The sequence below is a fragment of the Pelodiscus sinensis genome, chromosome 10 (assembly GCF_049634645.1).
Source record: "Pelodiscus sinensis isolate JC-2024 chromosome 10, ASM4963464v1, whole genome shotgun sequence".
NCBI lineage: Eukaryota > Metazoa > Chordata > Testudines > Trionychidae > Pelodiscus > Pelodiscus sinensis.
Window position 1 is genome coordinate 44,493,356 of NC_134720.1, and position 13,692 is coordinate 44,507,047.

At 40.2% G+C, this 13,692-nt stretch overlaps 1 protein-coding gene across 2 annotated transcripts in view; it reads left to right on the forward strand.

The window, feature by feature from the left end:
• PIK3CA (phosphatidylinositol-4,5-bisphosphate 3-kinase catalytic subunit alpha) overlaps positions 1–13,692 on the forward strand; it is a 66,800-nt gene that overhangs the window by 44,667 nt on the left and 8,441 nt on the right. For both annotated transcript variants that reach the window (XM_075938017.1, XM_075938018.1), the window contains 10 exons: positions 2,032–2,156; positions 2,516–2,597; positions 5,077–5,241; positions 5,849–5,952; positions 7,639–7,810; positions 8,132–8,238; positions 8,702–8,823; positions 10,203–10,281; positions 12,248–12,418; positions 13,447–13,564. In XM_075938017.1, the coding sequence (XP_075794132.1) occupies positions 2,032–2,156; positions 2,516–2,597; positions 5,077–5,241; positions 5,849–5,952; positions 7,639–7,810; positions 8,132–8,238; positions 8,702–8,823; positions 10,203–10,281; positions 12,248–12,418; positions 13,447–13,564 (1,245 nt within the window). The remainder of the gene's footprint in view (positions 1–2,031; positions 2,157–2,515; positions 2,598–5,076; positions 5,242–5,848; positions 5,953–7,638; positions 7,811–8,131; positions 8,239–8,701; positions 8,824–10,202; positions 10,282–12,247; positions 12,419–13,446; positions 13,565–13,692) is intronic.

Sequence of the window (13,692 nt, forward strand, 5' to 3'; positions counted from 1 at the left end):
AGGTAGCTCCACAATTATGATACTCAGTAATCTAGCCAAAAGGGGGGTTCTGCCAACAAAATGGGAACTTCAGACAAAATTCCATTTTTAATGCACATTTCACATGGCAAAGAAGCTTTCTCTTTGCTTTTCTTTTTGCCATACTTTATAACTGTGCATTCTGAAGATCTCAAAACATGAATTAATTTTTAAAGACGTGTGCTGCTGAATAAAATTGTTTCTGGAGCATTTCAGCTTCTGACATAATTAAATTGCAAAACAAAAAACTTCTTAATTTTAGACAAAATTCCAAATCAAATCATAATGAACTTTTTATGGTGTGTGACTTTATGGGTTTTTGTGGGGGGAGGAGGTTCTTTAAAATTTTAAATTCTTTGGGGTTTATTTAATCAATTTGAATAAAAAAATCAAAACCTTTTGGTTATGACATTTTAAAAATAAAGACTTTTAATTTGGGGAGAGAAGATGGCTTTTTATTTCTCCATCTGAAACAATTCAGCAAATTAACACAAATTTGCAAAATGTCTAAATGTTGCAAATCTATATCTTTTGATGGAAACATGTTTTAAGATTAATCACTATGCCCTATTTGTGAATGGTGGTGCATGCTAAAACCCTATGTCACTAAAACCCCTTAGGACTTGTCTTTTTACAGTACAGGCAGTTCCACAAACAAAATATCAAGCTCTATCATCATGCCAAAAACAAAGCTTTACAATAACCATAGACTCAAAAGTTATTGCATTATGGGAGAAAGAAAGGGCAAAAAGAGTCAATCGTGACCAAGCTTGTTTATTTGATTTTGTATCCTATAAAATGCATCTGTGACTTGCTCTGAGCACATAAAATGAAACTAACTGAACTCAATTCCAGTGTGCAAATAGTTTCCCTGAGGGTTACACTGAGTGTCCCTATCCATTCAGGGAATCTAGTTAGCATTAACACACACTGGCTTCACAGTCACATTGGAAATCAATTTGAAACTCTCCCCCTAGTTTTTAAAGCTTTCTGGGTATGTTCCATTTTTCCTTTCACTTATTTTTTTTCCCCATAATCCTCCAATCTTGACTTTCTCTTCCCCTTTCCAGCAGATTTCCTGAATAAATTGATAAATGTGGATGAGATTCTCACTTTAATCTTGTGGCTCATGGGGCTCTTACTAGAATCTCATTCAATGGTAGCATGCTATCGTCTCTCCTATCTCATTTCTTTGGAATTACATCCCTTGTGGGGATAAGTGACTAGTCGACTGTCTGATAATCATAAGCTTATTGGATAGTTGACTAGTGATGCGACTAGTCGCTTCCCCCCCCTCCCTTGCTGCCTCTGTCAAAGAGGGGAAGCAAGGCGAGGGAGCAGGAGCCAGTGTTGGGGGGAGCTGGCTTAAAAGCCGGTTTTCTTCCCCCCCCCCACCTCCCAGCACTGTCTCCATGGGGGGACAGGGAAGGTAGAGGCACAGAGGGAAACGGCACGAGCGGGTGCTGAAGCAGTCTCTGCTTGCTCCGGTTCTGCTGCAAGACTGCTTCTTCTTTTTTTAATGTACAAGAGTTCCGCCAGGGCTATTGTACACTTCAAAGGCTCAGGCGCTGCAGGGAGCTCGGAGCCAGTCCTCCACTGACCTCATGTTCCCTGCTGGGCTTCCGCTTTTGAACTGTGGCAAGAGCTCTGCCAGTATCTTGCTACAGTTCAAAGGCGGAGACACCCTTATCGACTAATCAAATAGTTGATGGAAAGCCAATGGACTATTCAATTAATTAATTAATCTAAATTTAACATCCCTAATTCCCCACTCATTGTGGCAATTGTAAGCAGTTTACAAAAATCAAAGCAGTATAAAGCTGGCACTTCTCCATCTTTTTAAAAATATCCTATAGAGCTGCACTCTTGGATTGAAAGAAACAATAAACTAACGGATTTTTAAAAGACTATAAATGATGCTACATTATATAAAAATATTGTTTACATCAAGTGTATAACTTGTCTGAGAGCAGAAAAGAGTGTGGAAGGATAACGAACCATTTTATTTTACAGAGTAACAGGATAGCTAGAGATAATGAATTAAGAGAAAGTGACAAAGAGCAACTCCGTGCAATTTGTACACGAGACCCTCTGTCTGAAATCACTGAGCAAGAGAAGGACTTCCTTTGGAGCCACAGGTATAAAGAATCGTAAAGATAGGGTTCTGGAATTCTCTAATTTCATAAAACACATAATTGTCCTGTTCATTATGTTCTGCCTTGCTGTGGTTAGCATTTTAGCATTTTAGGAAAGTATACAATACAAGACTTTAGAGGAAAGCAGGTGATGTATGTAGTCCTTTATATGCCTCAAACTTTTTGCAAACTTACCTGCATAGACATATGCCTGTCCCATATGACTTTTTTATGCCTGCAGAGTCTCACTGGTACATAATATTTCAGGATTGAGAGCTATAGTCTGCAGTGATCAAAGTAAATTTACTTGCATATTCAAAGAGGTAAACAATAATTTATCTTTTTTTTTTTTCCTTTTACAGACACTATTGTGTAAATACCCCAGAAATTCTACCAAAACTACTTTTGTCTGTTAAGTGGAACTCTAGAGATGAAGTAGCCCAGGTAATACACTTTAATAAAGTTTCTTGAATTAGTCGATCACTTATCATTATGATTTTCTTCAACTGGCATGAAAGTGAGCAATAGAGTTAGAATATGTGCTAGTGCAGTGATGCTCAGTCTTCGACTTGAGAGTCGCATGTGGCTCTTGGAGGTGTAGCTTACAGTTTTTCAAGGCTCCCTCCCTGAGCATTGTGAACTGCTGATTTGCAGTGCTCCAGGAGGGAGCTCCCACTCTTCCCTTCCCTTCCTCAGTGCAGCTAAAAAACAATTAGAATTCTTTGAACAATCACTGGATGTCATTACTCCCTTCTGTGGGCAGGAAACGACACAGGGCGAAAGCAACACAAAAAACCACAAGTACAAAGATGAGTTCAGATCTTTGAGAGAGCAGTGGGAACATGATTATTTCTTTGTGCCCAATAGTGGAGGTAAATGATCTGCTTTCATATGCCACAATTCTGTTGCCCAAGTCACAAAATCTAATTGTATCAGACATTACACTACTACTCATTCAAACTTCAGCATTGATTTCCCCCCCCCCCCCCCCTTGGGAAGCGAACTCAGGAGAGACTTAAACCTCATGTAACAAAGAATAAAACAACAAAACATATTTCATATTAACACAAGTGAAAAAGTCTGCATCTACAAAATCACACATGAAATAATGAGAAAGATGAAGCCTCATGTTGATTGTGAGATGATAAAACACTGCATTTTAATAGTCTAATCAACACTGTTCCCTTACAAAAAAGTGCTTGAGAGAGGTGAGAAAACCGGTATCTGATTCAGTGGTGTTGAGATGGGCATCAGATATTGCAGAACACTGAAAATATCCTCAGGGAAAAGTTGTCTGTCTTCAGTGTTAGCCTTGCTATGGATGAATAGCCTGAATATCAATGACATCCCACAGTTACTGCTACTTGTCAGAGCTACCACTGCTGATTTTTGACGTGACAGAAGATTTATTAGACCTGGTACCCTTGACAAACAGAACAACTGGCGAGGAAATTAAAATCTCTGCATTGGATATCTTCAAAAAGTTCAACATACAGCCAGAAAAAAATTGCAGCAGTAACGACTGTGCTTCTGCTATGCTTGGCGAGAAAAATGGGGCTGTAGCTTTGCTGAAACAAGCTCTAAAAACGGATGAAAGATATTTTTTTTGTTTGGTATCTATGGTTTTTGGCAATTCAGACTGATTGCTCTCCATTGCATTTCTGTGCAGTGTCACTCAGCACTTAAATGAGTTCAATGTGAAGATGCAAGGCAAGAATAAGACTGTGTACAAACTGTACATAGCTGTCAAAACATTGTCAAATTTCAGTTACTACATAGCAGTGTCAGCAAAGGTGACTACCATCTTTTCTTTTTCAAACATGAGAAAGTGATGAGGCAAAACCCCGATGCTGTAGATTGTTGCTCCCTTGAGTCAAAAGCAGCTTTGCAATGTGCTGGATGAACTAAATGAGAATTATGGTGCCAGATACAGTGATTTTTAACAATTATGACAAACTTTTGCTTCTGGTGAGGAATCCATTTTTCATTGAGATGGCTGAAACGGAAGCTATCTGCTCACAGCTCAGAAATGTGGATCGGGTGATGTGGTTCATTGAATTGAAGAGCTCTGCATTGGTACACTAATTCTGTCAAAATACAGATGTGAACTTTGGAAATTAGCAAGCCATCTTCCAAAAATTTCAAAATTAGCCAGGATGCTTATTTCAATGTTCCCCTCAATTTATAGATGTCAAGCATTCTTCTCCACACTTTCAAAGATTGAAAACAACAGGTGAAATCATCTTACTTTCCAGCATACAAAAGTCCCTTTGAATTGCCATCTTAAATATAGAAACCAGCTTCACCAAGCTTGTCTCAAAGGGAGAGCCACGTGTCAAACTGACAGGCAATCAAATGCATGCAGTAAATAAAGTTAGCTAAATGTTTTTGTTCTATTGAAATTTTTTTAGTATTTGGTTATATATTTAATAGTATAGTATGTGCATTTGGTGGAGGTGTATAATAGTCATGGCGGTTGCATATGTGTCTCAAGTTACATAACTGAGTACCACTGGGGTAATGCAACCCATTGTTTGGTGTGTGTTCTGTCCCACTTTGTGCCTAATGTATAGATGATATGAGTCTGTAACGGCTAACAGTTGTAGAGCCTGGTGTTTAATTCGAAAGACTTTTGCTCTTACCTCCAAGAGGTCCTTGGCTCAGTCTCTGATGTACTGCTATCCAGTGGGTTACACTGGGTTAACATAACTGACTATGGAATGACTGCGGTTGTAATTTTTACTATAGCTTTTCAATGGTGGATTAAAATATTTAGCTGGATGTAAGATATAATAAGTTAGTCATTTGTGAGATCAAAGAGTAAATTCAGTTTTTAAATAGGAAATTTCACAACTGTTGTTTTGTTCATGCAACCACTTAAAATGTCTGGGTTATGTTGGGTTGTTGGTTTTGTTCCACTTAGATGTACTGCTTGGTAAAAGACTGGCCTCCAATCAAGCCAGAACAGGCAATGGAGCTTTTGGACTGTAATTATCCTGATCCATTGGTGCGAGCGTTTGCAGTTCGGTGTCTGGAGAAGTATTTGACAGATGATAAATTGTCTCAGTACTTAATCCAGCTTGTACAGGTATCCTATCTTATTCTGTTAAATCAGGAATTATGTATATTTATTTATTTATTGTTGACAGATTCTTTAATTGTTGCTTCTTAAATCTGGTGTAGCAAGAAGAAATCTTGACAGTAATTCCTTAATGATTCTGGGGAATAGATAATATAGTAGTTACAACCTTGAAATATCAGACCTGGTTTTTGTACTGTAATGGGATGTGAGATGTTAGGACCTTGCTTGAAAATACAGATCTGTTTTGCTGATTCACATTGGCAGCCAGACCATTTGTCCTTCTGTAGTATGGAATGATGTGCAGATGCCCTGAAGAGACAATTCTAGAAACTTCAGCAAAATGAGGCTAAAATGTGATTGGTATCCGTTAATGAAGAAATGTCAGTCAGATAGGTGTTAAGTTTGGACCTTCTCCAGTGTGTGTACTATTTAGCAGGTTTAGAACAATACCTGCTAACATTTCAAACTCTAAAATGAGGGCCAGACATTGAATTACAAAATCCAGAAATTTTCCAGAATTGTGGTTCTTTTATGTGATGTGTTTTACCCATTGGAATATTTGCAAAATGAAAGCTGCAGTTCCAAATTCTCATTTCTTCTTACCCATAAATAGGTTCTGAAATATGAGCAGTATTTGGATAATCTACTGGTGAGATTTTTACTCAAGAAGGCACTGACCAATCAAAGGATAGGACATTTTTTCTTTTGGCACTTAAAGTAAGTTTGCTTGGGTAATGGTGGGGTTCCACCAAGCTATACCATAGTAGTTAGAAGTGTGAAATAGAATAAAATACCTTTTTTTCTTAAGCTATTATGTACTATAAGGGTTTTTTTGTTTTGGTTTGGTTTGGTTTTTTTTTATGTAAGCAGCATGACTCCCTAAACAATTAGTTCTCAAATCTGTAGTCAATTTATTTTGGAAAAATACAGAAGATAATGAACTGTCCTAATTTTAGATTTTTTTGTAGTAGCCAGTGTTGTATGTAAGGTAGGAATATCATGCTCAGTCACTGATGAGAACTGAATTCCTTCTCTGATGGGCTAAGAGTATAAATTTGGGGCCCCATGCTTACTCAGTCCAAAATAGATCCTCCACCTTTCTCAGTGTAATGTTTATACAAAGATCAGTAACTTCTGATTATTTTTTTCAGTACCTTATTGCATTTAATACCACTAAGTAAGAAAGTATAATCCTCTTCAAGACGACCATTCTTCATTTGTCTTCCTTCCCTCGCCTCTCTTCTATTTTCTTTCACTCTTTCTTATCCTCTAGTTAATGTTTATTGAAGCAATCACTCTTGACTCTTCCGTATACTTATTCTGTTCCTATTGTTAAACCTTTGTCATAGCAGGACTAAGTATGCTATAATGCAATGAGAGCAGGGGACTGGATTTTGACTCTCCCGAGGTCCCTTCCAGTCTTATGAAGCTTTGTCATGATCATTATTGTGCTTTGTCTTTCTACTTAAATCACTGCTGAAAGTGTTAATGAAAAGTTACAAAATAGGTGGTGCATGATGTTGAAATTTAAGATTGCTTTTGAGTAGTTAGTTGGAGTAGCTGGGACCTGGCTACATACAGTGTGATTATCAACACATTCCACGTGAATATAGCTGAAACAAAACCCAGGACTAGTTAGCACTTTAGAGACTAACAGGATGGTTTATTAGGTGATGAGCTTTCGTGTGCCAGACCCACTTCCTCAGATCAAAATAAACCATCTTGTTAGTCTTTAAAGTGCTACAAAGTCCTGTTTTTTGTTTCAGCTAGACTAGACTAACACGGCTACGTTTCTATTACTATTCCACATGAACATAGGGTTTTGAGGTTACTTGTGCTGCTGGCTGAAGGGTAACTCTACTTGGCAAGCTTAGTGTTTCAATACAAGAACTTTCAAACCAAGAGATTGAATATAGTTGAGAAGTTGAGCTTCTGAGACACAGGGATGGTGGGTCTGCTGCAGAGAAGCAGGCAGTAACTTGGTCCCTGGGAAAAATGGAAGGGTATCCTGGTTAAATTGGGCCTACTTAGTTGCACAAGGTAAATGCTATATTTGGGAAAGTCTGAATGCTTTTTGTTGTTTTTAACCTTTTTCTCTCTGTGTATTATGTTACTGTGGATGAATAAATCCTACTCTGTTTCAAACAAGCTGTTCTGTCACTGTATTAATTAGGGTATATCAGCTCCTGGAGTGGTTTTGGTCTCTGCTATAGAGATAACAGGTGGTAAGCAGGAGGTGCTGTAGCCTGGTCTGTTCAGTCTAAATGTGGGCTGAATTATGGACTTCCTCTGAGAGAAGTGCAAATGTAGGCCTTTCCCTTGATAATGGTGCTGACTGAGTCAGAGGGTACAGGGACAGTATCAGCCCAAAACGTAACATCTGTAAATGTTCTCTTTTGATAGATCCGAAATGCATAATAAAAATGTAAGCCAGAGATTTGGCTTACTTTTGGAGTCCTACTGTCGAGCATGTGGAATGTACCTAAAACATTTGAGCAGGCAGGTGGAAGCTATGGAGAAACTGATAAACCTCACAGATATTCTCAAGCAGGAGAAGAAGGATGAGACACAAAAGGTATTATTGCTATGAGAATGCAAGAATTAAGTATGCATAACAGTAGTTAAAACAAACAGTATGATTATGTTTACTCCAGTAGATAATACCCATTGTTGTTGGCTAGTTGAATAGGTCATTTAAATAAATGTTGCATCATACAACTATTCATAGGTAATATAGAAATAATGCAGCAGTTCTGTTGACATGTGGCTACTGTGCAATTGTTTTTGTGTTTAACACTTGCATTACACAAGTACATCTTAAGCCAAAATTAAAACTTAACATGTACATTTTTTTTCTCATAATCAAGTTCTCAGATTAAATGTGTTTATCCTTCAGGTGCAGATGAAGTTTCTTGTTGAGCAAATGAGGCGACCAGATTTCATGGATGCCTTACAAGGCTTTATTTCTCCTCTTAACCCTGCTCATCAGCTGGGAAATCTCAGGTATGTTCTTCCCTTATGGAACTTGTCAAAATATTTAAATAGACCATTTTTCTGAAATTAATCTTGGAAAAGATTTTAATTTTAAAGCGCACTAAGAAAATCGTATAGTGGATGTTTTTTTAACCTTAAGCCAGTAGCATTTATAAAACAGTGTTAAATGATCACAGAATAATGCTAGCAATTTTTGTCAGGAGTCGTCTTATTATTTGGCCAGAAGTGATGCTGCCTGAATATCATATACAGCCAGTTCCCTTAGGCAGCACAAGCTAGCACACTTCTTGCTTGAAATGTAAGACTCAAGAATGAAAATGGTTGTCAGTTAACTGTCCATCTCAGCCCATCATAATGTTATATCAGCTGTAAGCATTGGGGGAAGAAAAGGTAGAGATAGGAGGAATACTATAAACACCATTCATTAATGTCAACAACACACTTATTTCGAAGAAATCTTATCTTTTTGTAGGCTTGAGGAATGCAGGATTATGTCCTCTGCAAAAAGGCCACTCTGGTTGAACTGGGAAAACCCAGATATTATGTCTGAACTGTTGTTTCAAAACAATGAAATCATCTTTAAAAATGGAGATGGTAAGGGAACGAAATACATATATATCCTGGTCAACATATTCCAGAGAGTTATGTGTTTTATATATAAAGCTTTTCTTCTCATACACTAGGTTTTTTTTCTAAATTTATGGACTACATGTTAAAACAGTAAACATACTGTGTTTGGCTTTGCTAATTTTGAGTTTCTAAAGAAACAGGCCTATAAAAATGAAGAAACCACAGTATTTTTGTAGCTTTACTTCTAGGCTGTGCTTTCTCAAATACTTACTCTCTTTTATAATGATATTTTGAACTTTTAGAACATGACTTGTCTATGCATGAGGGATGTTAGAAATTGTGTAATTGCAGTCGTGTGACCGCATGAAATCTTATCGGTTATACAACTATTCAATAGTCCCTGAGGGCGGGGCTGGCAGCCAGTGCACTCGTGGCTCCACTCCCGGGGAGCCCCCTGTCACCCTGTACTGCTGCCTCTGTATAAGAAGCAGCAGTGTAGTGTGGCGGGTGGGAGCGTTCTGTGAGGGGAGCTACTTTAAAAACCAGCTCCCCACACAGACCATCTGGCTGCTGCCCTGCGCTGCTGCCTCTTATACAGAGGCGGCAGCAGTGTGGGGTGGCAGCAGACGGCACTACAGAGCTGGTGCTGGGGGGGAGGCAGGAACCAGCTTTTAAGGAGGTTTTGTCCTCTGTAGGAGGCAGTAGGCAGGAGGCAGTTCCATAGAGCCAGAACACGCAGAAAACCAAAAGCCAGCTCCCTATGCATATCAGCTCCAGCCTGCCCCCCTCACCCTCCACCTTGCTACCTCTCTATCAGAGGCAGTGGCACAAGAGGTGGAGGAGGCAGATCTGCTCCTTGTGGGGCTCCTGCTTCAAGCCAGCTCCTCATGGTCACCAGCCCCTGTTTCCCCCCCCTCATTCCCACTGCCTATGATACAGAGGCAGCAAGAGGAGAGGGGAGGCTTATTGATTAATCATCTAGTGGACTATCAGTTGACATCCCTAGCATGCATTGTACTTTCCATAGTATTAAAATTGATTTGCCTAATTAAAATTGACTTTCATAGGATCATAGTATTATTTAACTGTAATACTACTCTAATTTTTAAATGCTTTAGAATATTTGCTGTCATTTTTAAAGCAATATTTGATGTCTAGCTCATGAATCAGGAAGATTAAGTTTATTAACACAGCAACTTTTATATTAATTTTTAATATTATGCATAAGTTGCTTTAGACTTATGCATAATACATTTTAGGGACTGCAACTTTAGTGAAAGGCACAACATACTATCCCAATCTAAAATATATTGGGGGGGGGGGGGAAGAAATAAAACTTTGTAACAAGCTTTCATGCTGATCTTATAAAATCCACAACATATATATGTACTTGAATATTTCAGATTTACGTCAGGACATGCTGACACTTCAAATCATTCGAATTATGGAAAATATCTGGCAAAATCAGGGTCTTGATCTTCGGTAAGCAACAGAGTGTTCTTCAGTGCCATCTTTAATGTTTTCTGTTTAACCTAATTACTACAGATGGTTCCTTTCCTTTTCCATGAAAAATGAATACCCAGTATCTGAATATTATGAATAATTAAACTTTCAAAATGTAGATAGATTTAACAAGATGTATTTGTCAGATCTTCACACTTTAATACTCGAGGCAGGACAGTGTCCAGACTTTAAGGCAGGGGTGGGCAAGAGGCAGCTAACAGGCTGGGTCTGAATTGCCATGCCACTGGATCCAGCCTACGACTGCCTTGCTGGGACCCGTAGCACAATGCAGCTGTAGCTGTTCTAAATGTGGCTGCTCTAGATGCTCGGGAGCAAGGAGGGAAGCTTTGTGCTCTGTCCTGCTGTGACGTAATAAGGGGTGCTGTCTGCTCTGTGATCCGTGGTCCCCTTGTGTTGTGATGGGAGATTCTCACTGACTCTTCCAAATGTGTATTAACACAGACACCCAGGCTCAGCCTCCCAGGGAGGGAGACAAAGGAAGGAGGGCAGAGAGCAACACCTGGCTGGGGGACAGAGCTGGAAGAGCGTTTTTTAGTTTGTCTGGAATCAAGGAGGAAGTAGCCTGAGCAAGGGGGCTGGGATTTAAGGGCCCAGACTCCCACATCTTAAGGGGGGCTGAGGCATCACAGGCCTAGCCCTGTAACCAGATTATTGCTTCTCCAGGATACAGCACAGCACAGATGTAAACTCCCTCAATTCTACTGGCTGGTGGAGTCTGTTTGTGCCACTACAGGGGTGCAGGAGATGGGGAAACCCCAACCTGCTGTCACACCCGTCCCGCCCCCAGAAAAATCACTCAGCTCCCATTGGCTAGTTTCCAGCCAAAAGGAGCTGAGAATTTTTGCTGGAGGCAGGGCCAGCCAATGATGCCTCCTTCCTCCCACCCTCCCTGGAGGAGAGCCCTGTGGAGCAGCTTGCAACTGCAGCTCAGGATCTTGCAGGGCTGCTGGCTGGGAGCCACCTTGCTAAGCTCCTCCCAGCCAGAGCCTGCCTCTGGCATCCACTCCCTTTCCCTCCTCTCCCCTCAACTACCTGCCCCAGGCCACCACCCAAAACCTTCTCCCAGGTCACAACTGCCTCCCAGACCCTGCACCCCCTCCAAGAGCCAGAAAGCCTCTCCTGCACCCATATCCCTCCAAACTCTGTACCCCAAGCCTCTGCCCCAGACCACAGTCTTTCAATCAGATGCCATACCACCTCCTACACCCCAGTCCCCTACCCTAAGCTCCCTTCTGCACCAATCTCTGTCCCAGATCCCACACCCTATCAGGAGAAATGCAGCCCTTGACCACTTGTCAAAATCTTGGAGAGCCCCCCCCCCCCCCTCCCCCCATTAAAAATTATTGTTCAACCCTGCTTTAAGGGAACATCCTGAGTGCTACCAGGAACACAATACAGAAAAATGCTTACAGGGAAAAAATTAAATATATGTCCAGAGCTATTACCTGACAATATTATAAAATTGTAATGGAAACTCATGATCTGCAGCAATGCTGGCTTTAAGGTAGTCTTACTGATGGTCGTTCCCTGGAAATAGACTGAGACCACCAAAATTTTCACATAAGGCATTGATCAGTTTATGGACTGCAGTATTTTGAATAATCTGAAGCGATAAAAGTTACTAATGCTTCTGTATGTTATACTGTCACTTTTAGCTAAAATCTTTTTCAGTATAAAACTAGGAAATTACCAGATGCATTGGCAACAGAGTAGTGCACTGTACCTAATGTTCTTGCACACTCTTTTCTCAACACTTCTGATACATTTGAAAACCCTATAGCCAAATTATTTTCAGCAGAACTCTGCGAAGTTAAATCTAGTAAAAACTGACTAAGGTTACTGACCAGAACGTGCATATTTTGTACCGTTTAAAATGCTTTCTGTCTGAAAACGTGCTCTTTATAAACAATTCTTTTTCTTCCAGGATGTTGCCTTATGGCTGTTTGTCTATTGGTGATTGTGTGGGACTTATTGAGGTGGTGAGAAGCTCTCATACAATTATGCAAATTCAGTGTAAAGGTGGTCTAAAAGGTGCATTGCAATTCAACAGCCACACATTACATCAGTGGCTCAAGGACAAGAACAAAGGAGAAATGTGAGGTTTTTATATTTAATTATTCTCCTTTTAATTTCCATGTTTTTGGAGGGTGGAATTGTTTTTGATGGAAGCTGCAAAACAGAAATATTTAATGCCTCCATTCTTGAAGCGGGCAACTAAATCATACATTGATACTTCTCACCTAGTATTTTTGCTGTCCATAGCTCTCTTCTTGAGACTAAGGCATTGTGTAATATTGTGACAATGCAGCATTTGGCCAAAAATTGGCAATTTAAGAAATACTCTTGAACAAATGTATGGTTTGAATCTGAATTTCCATTGGTAGCTTACCAAAGTGAAAATTTCTGTGTCTTTAAGAAAATTGCTCTAACAGTGAATTTATTATTTATTGATCTTACTATATGTATTGTGTATTCTAAAAACATTGAATCGCTTCCTAATATTTTGATTTGGTTAATGGTAAAATCCAAGTACAGGTTGGACCTCCCTGGTCCAGCACCCTCGGGACCTGGCCAAGGGAGTTTTTCGGGGGGGACCACTGGCCTCTCTGCTGGGCTCCTTTCTCCAGCCACCTGGCCTGGCTGCCCTTACCCCTACCCCCTTCTCTCCACCCCCCCTCCCCCAATGGCTGCAGTCTTGGCAGTTTCCCAGCCACACCGTGGACTCTTGAACACACATCTCCCCCGTGGACTCCTGCAGCCCGCCAGCTTGCTGGCTCTGCCAGTTGTGGGTTTTGCAGTACTCCTGCCCTGTGGACTCTTCCCCGCTCCCCCATGGCCTCAGATGGCCCTGCTGGTTTCCCGGCCCCTCCTGATGTAGGGTCTGATGCCCTGCTGACCAGATTTGCCCCCAGCCACTGGTAACCTCTCCGCTGGGGTGCTCACGTTCAGCAAACCACATGTTACCAGACTAGAGAGTCCCAGACCACAGAGGTTCAATCTGTAAGTCTTGATTTGAGTGACTTCATTAAACTAGTATACACTTCTTTCATCATATGCTATTTCTTTACTGTTGTGGTGTTAGAAATTCAGAAGAATAATGCCTCTTTTGTTTGTTCTCAACAGGTATGATGCAGCTATTGATTTGTTTACACGCTCTTGTGCTGGCTATTGTGTTGCTACCTTCATACTGGGAATTGGTGATCGTCACAATAGTAATATCATGGTGAAAGATGATGGACAAGTAAGATACTATTTTTCCAAAACATGTCTCTCTACAAAAATTCATTTATATAATATGTCCTCTTTCTGATGTACAGTAATAGTTGTATGGCATACTAGTATTTGGATCACAAATTCATGCAAAGACTA